Source organism: Plectrocnemia conspersa, unplaced genomic scaffold, assembly GCF_051122295.1.
Source record: "Plectrocnemia conspersa isolate PC_06_02 unplaced genomic scaffold, ASM5112229v1 ptg000009l, whole genome shotgun sequence".
In the NCBI taxonomy this organism is placed as follows: Eukaryota; Metazoa; Arthropoda; class Insecta; order Trichoptera; family Polycentropodidae; genus Plectrocnemia; species Plectrocnemia conspersa.
Window position 1 is genome coordinate 7,226,200 of NW_028277173.1, and position 12,496 is coordinate 7,238,695.

Sequence of the window (12,496 nt, forward strand, 5' to 3'; positions counted from 1 at the left end):
AGTTTAATGTCTCAATCGTTTTTCAACTGTCCACTTTAACAGATTGGTCCACGATGAGAGGCGAGATCAGCTGACTGAGGTCAGCCGACAAGAGTTCTCTCGCCGACCGGTCAGTTATGGCTTCTCATCCAGATCTAGAAGTAGAGTATAGTTTTGGATCTCCTGGTTTGAAAACCCTTAAATCATGATTAGAAAATCTAATACGGCGCAATATTTATTCAATATTTTGGTTTACACAAATCCTCAAAAATTTTTTCACAAATTATTTACTATTTTAAATGTTAGCTGTGCCGGAAAATAATATTTTGCAAGTCAAAATTATAAATGGGTTTCACATATTTCGTTAATAAAATATTACGTAACGGTTAGTTAAGCAAAATAGGGTGATTTTTTTTTAAATAACGAAATTTTTAGTATACAGGTAACATTTTAAAAAATAGGTATCTTCTAGATTTATTATGAAAATATGTATTATATAAACCACAGTTTTAGTAAATCTTTGAGATTTAAAGAAGCGAACCAAAAACTTTGTATTTTCTAACTTAATTTTGAAAACGTGATAAATATAAAGTGGTGACAAATTCAGTTGAATACGTTTTAACATGTGTAGGATCTTATTTTTATACAAAGCGTTAATAACTGTGACTAAAAATATAGTGTAAAGGATGCGACTACTCAAAGGCCCTCGTTACGACTAGAAAAAATAGTTACCATATATAACACGCAAGGATTCTCCGGTGCATTGAATGAATATTTCTTTGCTACGAAACGGTCACGAGAAACAATATATCACCGTAAGACCATAATATTACCGTTGCATAATTTTACCTTGGAGATGTCCATCAAGCAAATGTTTTCTAAAGGCGTATAAATATTTCATTGTTCTAAGAAGCGAGTGCAACGATTGGCTGGATGATCGTTGCATGATTGTGTTTGGTCAGCTAGCTTTGCAGCACTGAATACTTAAAGCACATATCCAATGAGGAGAGGGCAGACACAAAGACACATCGGCAGACACTAGCAGACAATGCCCGCCCGCGGACAACATACAATCATGGGCACTCACACCCTGAGAGTGACTCCACCATACGAGCACCGCAGCAGAGAAGAATCAATCTCCGCCACACTGTCGCTGCCACACCAATCAAGACCTTCTACTGACATCATCCCTCCGCCAGTTTCTTCACCACCGCTCGGAGAATAACGATCTCGCCCATCATAGTCTGTCGGAATATATGTAATATAATCTAATAAAATTCTTACTAGTTTCCACCTGTGTCCTTCTGGTCGAAAAGGTTTTTTTAATTTTAATTTTTTTTAAACAGTATCGTAAGTATATTTAAAAGCTCTATTTCGTATCAAAAATTCAAGTCTATATCTTTAAAAGGAACCAAATACGAGCGTTAACTATATGCCAAGTCGCATAAAAGCTCGTTCGGGGGCCCGGTCAATATACCGTAAGACTCGTTTTTTATTAAGAAAAAAATAATTAAAAATTGTTTTTAAATGCAAATTAAATTTCTAAGCACTTTTTGCATACAACATTTTTCAGTAGGAAAAAATTTTGCAAAGTTATGACACTTTTAATTTTTACATTGGCCGCCATTTTGTAAAAAAAATATATATTTTTTTCATACAAAACGTATAGAAGGTGCTCGGTAGTTTTATACGATACTAAAAATTTAATATTTAATCTTTAAAACCAAGCAGTTAAGAGCGTTAACTCTTCTGAAAGTCTCAAAATGGCTCGTATGGGGGTCCGATCGAACTGATACATCGCTTGTTTGGAAGCAAAAAACTATTTTTTTTATATTTTATTTGGATGTAGTAAAGGCTTCTAAACGTTTCATGTCTATCGATCTTTTCGTTAAAATTCAAACCTACTGAGTTACGAGTGTTTAAATTTTTATACTTGTCGCTATTTTGCAAAAAATTGACACATTGGATTTTTTTAACATACATACACAGGATGCTTAAAAATTCTATATTGACACAAAAATTGCACTTTAAATATGTATAAATAAGCTCACACTGACCTTTACTATATTGCAAGTCTTATGAGCGTATATATGGTGGGTCGATCGATTCATAACACTAAACGTGTTTTGGAAAAAATTTTTTTTTTAAACAGTATCGTAAGTATATTTGAAAGCTCTATTTCGTATCAAAAATTCAAGTCTTTATCTTTAAAAGGAACCAAAAAACCACTAAAAGCACATACCCACAATTTCAAATTTCACTCAAGCACAATTTGTCATTTCACAAAAGCACTCTTAAAGTTAAAGTAACAGACAACAACATAGTCTGTTTCCACCTCTAAATGGTTGCATTGGCTTAAGACTCGAAAGTAGGAAAGAGCTAAACATTTATTTTATTTTAAAAAGATGATATAAAATTCGTTTATGATTAGAATTCATTAATAATATTGCAATAAACACAATTTCCATGTCCTTAACCATTACTGAACCAATCCGAAAATATTCCGATCATCGAATCGGATAAATCATAAAATCGCTCGAGCGAAACAATTCTTGAATTATTGCCGTTAACTTCTATATTTCATAATATCAAATAGAACGATTTATACCATAAATAAAAGCACAGTAACGTAGATGTATGTTTCCATTAAACATTCATGTAGAAATACGAAAAAAAAAATATTAACCTTTGAAAAGTATTCTCATGAATATAAATTAATTATTTATGCTTTTACTTATGCACAGTCGCAATAGAACGGTGGAAATTTGAAAACTCACTAACGATTCTAAATCGATTAGAATTTCGTAGTCGGACGTGATTTCAATTTCAATCCTCCATTATTGGCAGAAACCTAGGCTTGTGCTTGTGTATAGGGATTTTTAGTGCTCTTTCTTGTTTAGAAGCCCAACATCCGCTTCCGGTCTGTTTAATTTCCGGCTGAATGAGTCTTGAATGTATTTAACCGAATTGTACGAGAGCATCTCACTTAATCAATTGCGACTAGTGCAGTTGGATTTCACTTTGCTGTGTATTGAACATTTCTAGATATTGCCAATAACGAATCTGTTCAGAATCTACATTGTTATGTAGTCAATACGTTTGAAAATAAAAGTTTGCATGCTACGATAGAATATCGATGATTGAATTCATGCGGGCAAGTAAATATCGCGTGGTATTCAAAATGTCAGTGAATGCCAATAAAATTAAATAATATAGATGTATATATATAGTACATACATATGTGAGTATTACTGATATTATATTTATGTAACGGTTGTTTATTTTATAACAACTGGATGAGAACAAAACAATTCTATCCAACAGATGGTTAAATAGTCGGATAACTGTGCTTATTTGGTTATTGTCCAATTCTTAAGTTCTTGTATATGATACTTCAAGCCCAAGTGCTGGTAATTATATGGCACAAATTTACCAAAATCTCCGGAATCTGAATACTCCTTATAGAAGTGTTTTCTCAAGTACAACAATTGACACAATTGAAGGAAATCATATTTCACTATACTTTGTAGGAATTTTGTGGGAAATAAAAATGGATAATATTCGTATTCCCTCAGATGCCGATAGAATCTAAATTTAATAATTTTATGTAAAACCCCAATTTTACTAAATAAAGGCCTGACAAACTTTATCAAAAGCCATTTCAAAATCAATGTAGATGACATCTACCAGTATGCCTATATCAAGATTCTTCGTCACATATTGATACATGTTAATCAATCGAGTATTATTCGATATGCCTTGAAGCATCCTAATGAATTATGATTTTGAATATTTTGGCTGGTGCTGATAAAGTCAACACCAGCCTGTAATTATCTATCATAGATTTGTTTCCCTTTTAATGTATGTTAGTCACCGTCCTATTTTTCCATACATCAGAGAATATGATAATATGAAATCTATCCTCAGATTTATCGTTATAGGTGTAAATATATGTATGTGTAGTATCAGTACACAATTAATTGATAAATACATAAACGTAAAATTTCGACGAATCCAATAGTTCTCTTACTTTGTATGCAAGAGATAATAATACTAAATTTACCTCTCGATGTGAAATAATTGAACGATCTACTACAAGCTACTTTTGTACCTTAAAATGATTTAAAAGTGCATAGTGCTCGTAAAACTGAAACATTGGTTGAAAGTGGATATTCTCAAACATTTGCTGCTATAAACTTGATGGTATCACTTTATTACTCGCTTGTATGTAGAAAATACCCCACAAATGTTCGAGTTGACTTTTATGGTTTTTATTACTTTTAAATCCCGATTCTCGTTATAAATATGCTGCAACTTTAGTTTCCTTATAAAAAAAATACAAATTTTAAGATAAGTATAAACTACCCTTGATTGTATAATTAAATTTTAGAAGATTAATTAATCATTATGACTAAAGTTGTACATCGTTTTCTTGAGGTGCTGCCTATATTTTTTTCGAAAAATATTAATGTACAATCAAAACTATGATTTGAGTAACAGTAGGGGGTAATGCAAATATGTACAAGGGTCGCATGAATAGTAATACATAAAACTAAATTTTAAAATCCACTCTACTGGATTTTTTTACTGTAAATATCCCAAAAATATTATTTCCAATAAGTGAGAAAAATATTCAGGCAAAAAGATTGTTTTGGACGCCATACTTTTATTTTGTACAACGAAACTACCATCACTCTTAGGCTCACATAATATTCTACTCTATATATTTTTCCAATCCAACCCCTACTCTCACCCTCTATGTTATTTTTTCTATCCTCGTCAACAGGTGAATCTTTCATTTTCAGTCCGACGAGTTAGAGTGATTTATACCATCAAAGCGAGATAAATTTGATTGACGTGTTTGCGTTTTTTTCAGACTCAACGAGCCGGGGGCGATGCAGGCGGGTGGGCAGAGGCCCCGGGACCCCCGTTGTTTTCGGTCGAAGGAGACGCTCATGTGAGCACAGCTGCCGTGAGAGATGGACCAGCTGGACACTACAGGCACGCTGTACATGTTCAGGGTAGAGCTCTACCACTGACTCACGGGAGATTCGAAGTTACCAGGCTGCTGGCTTGGGATCACTCCACTGATATGATGTGAGTTTCAAGATTATGTTTAACTTCTCGCATTGAGGAAAAGTCGGTGGTTTATCTTTCTTAAGCATGCGAATATCTTACCTTACTAGAAAGTTTTTATCTCTTTATTTTATTTATTACATAATATTACACATAGGCTCACCACTGCGTCCGCGCAGTTCGGAAGCCAGCAGTATATAAGATATCTGAGAAAACGAAGAGAAGTATTTTACTTAGCTATGATTCCAGACAATGGAGCCATATTCGAAGGTGTTACGTACTAACGTACAGAACACGAATCGCCAATAATGCATTTATAACGAAACTAAGTATCTTCGGCACTTTATTACAAACTCGGGTAATGTGCGTACAAAATCCATCCGAAACGTCACTTTCAAGTCTTTGTAGGAATTATTTATAGTTAAAACACTTCCGTCTAAACTGCAATATAAGGAAAATCCTCTTAGAGTATGTAATAATGTGACACATAGCAATGTAGCTGGTTGTCGATCACCTGCTTCCGCAGCGACTCTATCTCTCTTTGTAAAGACGGCGAATCCGCATTTGTACGAATACGTTGATTGTCAAATTGTCACTCCATTTAAATAACTCGAGAAAGAAGAAGTTCATGACAAACTTAGTCGAACGCTGTTCTTAAATTAGTACAAACTATGTCGACCTGTGTCTTAGTATCTATAATAGGTTAATCAAACTACGCGGGAAAAAATCGTGTCGCTGGTCCACTAAAGCCTGTCGACAGTTGTGAAAAATTATATAAAACAAATGAGCAGGTGCCGTAGTTAACCGTAAGGTGTTATTATTATGAATTTTTATTTTTTATTAAACAAATAAATTTTAGTTCACGGTAGCACAATTTCGTTATAGCATACGAATAGTATAGAACAGGGCTGTCCAACCTTAAGCAAGTCGGAGACGCACTGAAATAAAAAAATTGGACTCACTAGCCGCAAAGAATCGCTTCACGGGTCGCATGTTGGACAGTCCTAGTTTAAGATAATATATTAAAAAGTAATACAGTTTCACAAAATGCTATAATTAATCCAACTCCTATTTTGCAGTTATTATCTAGGAATCCCAGAAGGAAAACCTGGAGAACTTCACTTATATAGAGTGGCTGCAGGGCCAGCCAGAAACGGAGCACCCATGAAACCACCTCAGTGCCTAACATGCCCCCCACCAGGAAAACCTGGTTCTCCTAGCACACTCCAACAAGAATCTCCACCTCCTCCTCCACTAGCGCCAGCTAGAGTATCTTGGGACGACGAATGGGATGAAGAAAAGGAAGAGGATGTTACGGAACCCCCCTCGACCCCACCCACCAAAAGAAAAAAGGAAAAACACCACCCAGGTATACTAAAAATATTTTTATAAAATCACTAATTTGACAAACTCTTTAAAAACTTTTCAAACATTATGAAAACTCATATTATGCACATGTGTATTGTTTACGTTTGATTTTCATCTCCGTCATGATCTTATTCTTTAAGCACAAGTGGTACATGTAAATCTTGTGCAAGTGGTACATGTTGATCAAGAACAAAATCACACAACAGGTTTCAAGAATTTTTATATGAATTACATAAATCAAGATTTTGATGATGAATCGCTATACGGTTTATGTTTATTTTACAGAAATACCAGAAGGTCCATTGCCATGCCTCTATCACAATGCTTGGTTCAGTCCGGGAGCGTCGCATTACGTTTTAGAATGCCTAGGACCAGGAGTTCCGAGAACTACATTGTACGCTGCACGTCATCCTATTCCTAAGCTGTTGATGCATCTTCAAAACAACACAGATTTACAAGTAAGCTTTGTAAAGACTGAGGCATGAATATTGCTACAAAAAAGAATTAATATATCTGTTACTGATAACTAATCTTATGGTTAGTAGCTCTCTAATGCTCTGAAAAAATTTGGATCCACTAAAACTGTACTATTTAAATCCGTTTTTTTCTTCAAAATTAATAACAATTCAAGTCACAAGGATAATTTCTCTCATTGCCAATTTGATGTCACAGCAGAGCATATAAAACACTTTTATAAGCTGGCAGAAATCTACACTTGTATATATAATATAATCACATATCCATTTGTAGCAATATGTGCCTCAATTTTTATATTATTATACACTGAAACATGAAATGAAATATTATTTATCAATTTAATAGGAACGAGTAAGTGGCATAGCTTTACCTGTAACTAGAACGTTCCCAGTGCAAGTCTCAAGTGGACACCGAGCTCAAGTGAGATTGCTTCTCCCTCCAAGCTTGAGAGAAGAGGAAATCACCCGATATCCTCTTGTATTGCATGTGTATGTATATCTCCAAGTTTATATTGATTGCTTATTAGAATCATTGTAAAACTTAAATCGTTTTACAGTTACGGTGGTCCTGGAACTCAATTGGTGACCGAACGTTGGAGAATCGATTGGGCTTCGTGGCTCGCTGCCGCTAGAGGATGTGTCGTAGCCCAAGTGGATGGTCGTGGATCTGCTGGTCAGGGATACCGACTTCTCCATGCGGTATATCGCCAGCTCGGTACTGTGGACGTTGCCGATCAATTGGAAGTAACTGAGTGAGTTTAATATATAAATGGTTCAATGTTGTAGTTACATCATCATTACAATGCCTGTTTTTTTTTATTAATTAAACCTTTGTCATCTCTTTATCTCTGATATTTATTTATTTTATTAAATATTCCGTTACAATGGAAATCTGTACCAACTGAGTAAGTCAATCAGATATAATGAATACCTACAAGTAAGTATTAACCATCAGACTGAAAATCTGGGAATCGGTGACATCTATAATAATAATTATAAATTATTATGTGTAATATAATTTATAATCAATAGATGTCACTGCAGCTGGGGCCGGTTTTTTAATAGCACATTTTTAAATAAAAATTCGTGGGGCTCGAACCTGCAACCTCGGAGTTATTAGTCTGAGACGTTACTGACTATGCTATTCCATTCTTAAATATAATAAGTTGTTCATAATCTTGTCGTTTTTAATAATAATGTTTCGCCCAATTCAGTTTAAAAATAAATATGGAAAAGTAGTGGTGATATAAAACAACCTTGTCACGTTCTTAACAAAATCTATACTTTTCTGTTTATGATAATTTTTATTCAATTTTACTATTTCATATAAAATTTTCTCTTTATTTTAACAATTTATATATTACAACATATTTTGTAATAAATGTATTATACTTGCAGATATCTAAGAGATTCGCTACACTTTGTTGACAAGAGAAGGGTCGCAGTTTGGGGTTGGTCTTACGGTGGTTTTGTGGCCGCTCTAGCTTTGGCGAGCCCACTCGGCGTGTTTCATTGTGGTATTTCAGTTGCTCCGGTCACAAACTGGAAGCTTTATGGTAAACATTGATCTAAGAACTATAAACATCGATTGAACAGTCTTCGAATAAATATCGTTTTGATTTATAGATTCTGCTTATACGGAACGTTACATGGGATTGCCAAACGCGACGGGTAATTATAGGGGCTACGCCGAAGCAGATGTGACGCGTCAAGCAGATCAGCTCAAAGACAAACTGTTTTATTTGGTGCACGGAGCCGCAGACGACAACGTGCATTTACAGCAAAGTTTGCTGCTGGCGAAGGCTCTTGCTGCGAAAGGTGCTATATTCAGACAACAGGTATAATTGCATTTCTTTAGAGACACTCTAATATGAATACTGTTTCTAAACTTTATTTTAAATTCAGTAATTCAGGTGGTTTTAATGTTGTTTTTTTTCATATTGTTTCAGGTGTATCCTGATGAAGGACACAGTTTGTCAGGTGTGAAAAAACATTTGTATCGTTCGATGGCGGCGTTCCTCGACGATTGTTTTAGAAAACAGGTCCCGCCCGAGACCAAAGCTGGCCTTAGGAACGGCGGCGGGTCCGAATAGCTAGAGCCGTTGCGATAGTTTTCGTTTTCGCAGTACTATCAATGATCCTAATTTCAGCACGTGCGTTTAGTTAAAAAACATGTTTTGTGCACAAAGAGGAATATATATACCTATATATCAAATCTTCCACGTTGTTAAAGCTAACATTCTAAATTATGAATACGATGTGATTGAATTATTTTACAAATATGTATACAATACATAAAATAATCAACATCACACCTTATAAAATAGAACATTATTTAATAAAACCGATCGGTCGAGTTTGAGAAAGCTTTCAGCGAGAATTTTAAAGTTAATTTATTCAATAGTTTTAAATATGTAAATATAATACATCTTTTAGAAAAAGAAAAGTATTAACGTCGATAGATCAAATTGATCGTGTAAATATTTCTAATTGTTTATTTGATTGCTGTAAGTATTTACTTTTATTGCTGTGCCAATGATATGAAACGATTTTGTATTGTTGGATGTCAATGTGCGTAAAGAACATCACGTTTTTGTGAAGAAAGAGTATTTAAGGAGAATATAAAATTAAATAAAAAAAAACCCAAGTGCCAAAAACGTAATCATAACAAATTGTTATGCTTTTGGTGTTTAAAGATTTATTTACGCATACGATAAGATAAAGACAATCTCTTTTGGCGTATCACTTTGTAAATTCGATGAAACTGCATGATGAATTTTAAAACAAATATACTTTGGGCTCTTCAATTTGTTCAATCGTGTGCAACAATCAGTTTGTAAATAGAATGTAATTTTTGAAATACAGCATTCACGTTTGTTATACATTCCAAAATGAATTTAAAGTTAGCGTTAATTATTATGTTATAATTTTGAATAAAGGTTATTGTATAATCCATTTTAAATGGGATCATCTACTATAGGGGGAATTAATGAGAATGAAAGTTTAATGTAGATTCTTTAAAAAAATATTTAATTATTAAGGGTCCAAAATAGTATCCATTAAAAGTATTACAAGTGAATAACCAAAGAATGCATGAGTGTATTTTTTCTTAATTTATTTGTTTTTCTGTACTAAGACAATCTAGGAATTTAAATGACCTTCAAGCCAAAAATCAAATAAATTGATTTTATGCAAAGGCGAGTCAAATGAAGGTTTTTAAACACTTTCTTTAGAGTGGTTCAAAGATGTAAAACTCACTGAGAGTAGATCTTAGATCGTTGCAACCATTGAACGAGCAGTATGAGATTAAGTATTGATTATGTTGAAACAAAGCAACTGTACTCCAAGATCTCTTTTAGAGATCTGCGCATGTCATACTTCAAAGTTACAGAGAGTCAATATATACATTCTTCTGTTTCAGTAAAAATAAGAAGTAACGGTGAATTGTTCTGATCTATGACTTAGATCTAAAATTAAGCCTCTCTTGTTCGTTATTAACCGAAACATTTTGTTTACAGTACCCTTAAGGTCTGCTACAAAACTCATGCCGTTTTGTAATTTTCTAGTCCACTAGTACACTTGCTGGAGTGACACATGCCTCACCTTACTGAACTTTCAAGTGGCTCTCTTCTATCTTATGTAACACGGCTACCATTTTCCAGGACAATAGAGCAGCGTTTTTGAATTTTTATTACATTTTCATTTGACTCACCTTTTATGATACGGCAAACTGAATGTCCTTTAGCGTCAAAAAGCAATCAATTAATTAGATTGTCAACGTTAAGGCAATCTCGCATGTTTTAGTATATATGTACGGATATGATTTAATTACTTTAACATGCAAATGAATTGTCATTATTTTGTATTATCTATTATTTTTACATTAAGATCATTGAATACGTCAAATTAAATTCTTCCAAAAATATTGCCTTACTATCCCGATCGTTTGGAGGAAAACACAATAAAAAAATGTACGTTATTCATTTGTAACACTTAAAATAACATCATTTTTTATTCATATTGTATTAAATATATAATATAAAATACTTATTTACGGTTGTGAAAACTTCATTGTTAGCCTAGTATATTGTCGCAGCGTACGTTTCACTCTTTTATTTAACGTTTCCGCTTCTCTGCTTATTTTCTTACGTTTCGTCTGTTACGTGAAATGTTTCGCTTGCGATACTTAAGCTATTTCGCAATAATAAATTACAGAGAATCTCTTGAAACGGTAGGTGAGTTGCCTTTTTAGTCGTGATGTAAAACTGCACCAAACTGTGACCAAAAAAATTCAAACGTGTCTTGCTAAAAAAATAACGCAGCAATAAATAACTTTCTGAAAAATATAATAATTAAAAGCGACGTGTACATTTTTGGCTTGTTGAATTAATGTAAATTTTGATTAAGACGTTAATAGGCCTCCCTAAAATTAAATTGAGCCCTTCCCTATACCTAAAAATATTTAGAATCCAATAAAGACTATTCTATCCTGTTCATTTTAAAAATTAAAAATGTATATGTATATTTTTTGACGAGTAAATAACTGAGCGAGATTATATTTATATTTTGGACATGTTTTATTGCAAATGTAAAAAATTAGTTATTTTATTTTTTAAGATTTCTTATACTATTTACGTATATTCACTATTTTGTAATGAATTTTTGTAATTTTAAAGAATAATCTTATTCTTCACGACTGAACGACAGGGACGGCTTATTGTAACATCTATAAAATTCAGGGAGTGAACAATTGTCTAATAAAATAAAATTATATTAATTAGATTTAAATATTTTAACTGGACCCGTTTAATAAAATAGATTTAGTTACTAACGTTTAGTAGATTCGTTTAAATTTATTTTTATTAGCTAAAATTTTTGAATATATTTAGCGCAAACGCTCATACGTCATTTTAAATTTTAATAAACTTCATTACATATTTATATATAAATAATTAGTATTTGAATAGTAAATTTATAAAATTAAAATCATCGTATAATTTTTTAAATACAAAATTTAATAACTTGAATTTTTAAAAAATGTAGCACTAATTCGAAGTAATAAATGAAAATTAGATAGGCAACTGGGTCAAATTAAAATCGATAGTAATAAAATATCGAAACATAATCAAATTTACGACAAATAAAAAATTGTTCACTTCTCTTTATCTGTTATTAATCACCGCAATATATGAATTGGACCAAAATATACTTTCTGATTTGTGTTATTATCTACATGGACGAAAAAAAATATTATTGAAATTGAAATCTATAACTTTTGGCCCAATTATTATGTTGTATTTACTGTATATTTTTTCTCATATATTATAATATAAATAATTATGTGTGAAAATTGTTTATATAATATCACATGGCTGTGAAGGATATTAAATACACCGACCTTTTGAATACAGAAGAATCACACAAATCAATAAAATCCGAACATCCGATATTTTATGAATGTAAATAACACAACTCAATCCTTAATGTCCATAAATTTGTTTACAAATATCGTTATCAAAGTTATATACAATTTTATTGAATAAATCTACGATGTTTAATGCAAAACTTTAATTATTTGTATATATGTTTATCGGAAA

General features: G+C 32.6%; 1 protein-coding gene across 4 annotated transcripts in view; it reads left to right on the forward strand.

Moving 5' to 3' along the window:
- Dpp10 (Dipeptidyl peptidase 10) overlaps positions 1-9,541 on the forward strand; it is a 174,427-nt gene extending 164,886 nt beyond the window's left edge. For 3 of the 4 annotated variants that reach the window (XM_088192148.1, XM_088192150.1, XM_088192149.1), the window contains exons 9-17: positions 4,856-5,076; positions 6,135-6,424; positions 6,564-6,629; positions 6,709-6,881; positions 7,246-7,388; positions 7,457-7,651; positions 8,298-8,455; positions 8,526-8,737; positions 8,849-9,541. In XM_088192148.1, coding sequence (XP_088048274.1) covers positions 4,856-5,076; positions 6,135-6,424; positions 6,564-6,629; positions 6,709-6,881; positions 7,246-7,388; positions 7,457-7,651; positions 8,298-8,455; positions 8,526-8,737; positions 8,849-8,992 — 1,602 coding nt within the window. In that variant the 3' untranslated portion in view covers positions 8,993-9,541. The remainder of the gene's footprint in view (positions 1-4,855; positions 5,077-6,134; positions 6,425-6,563; positions 6,630-6,708; positions 6,882-7,245; positions 7,389-7,456; positions 7,652-8,297; positions 8,456-8,525; positions 8,738-8,848) is intronic. The other variant, XM_088192151.1, reaches the window with a different exon arrangement.
- The last annotated feature ends 2,955 nt before the right edge of the window (positions 9,542-12,496 follow it).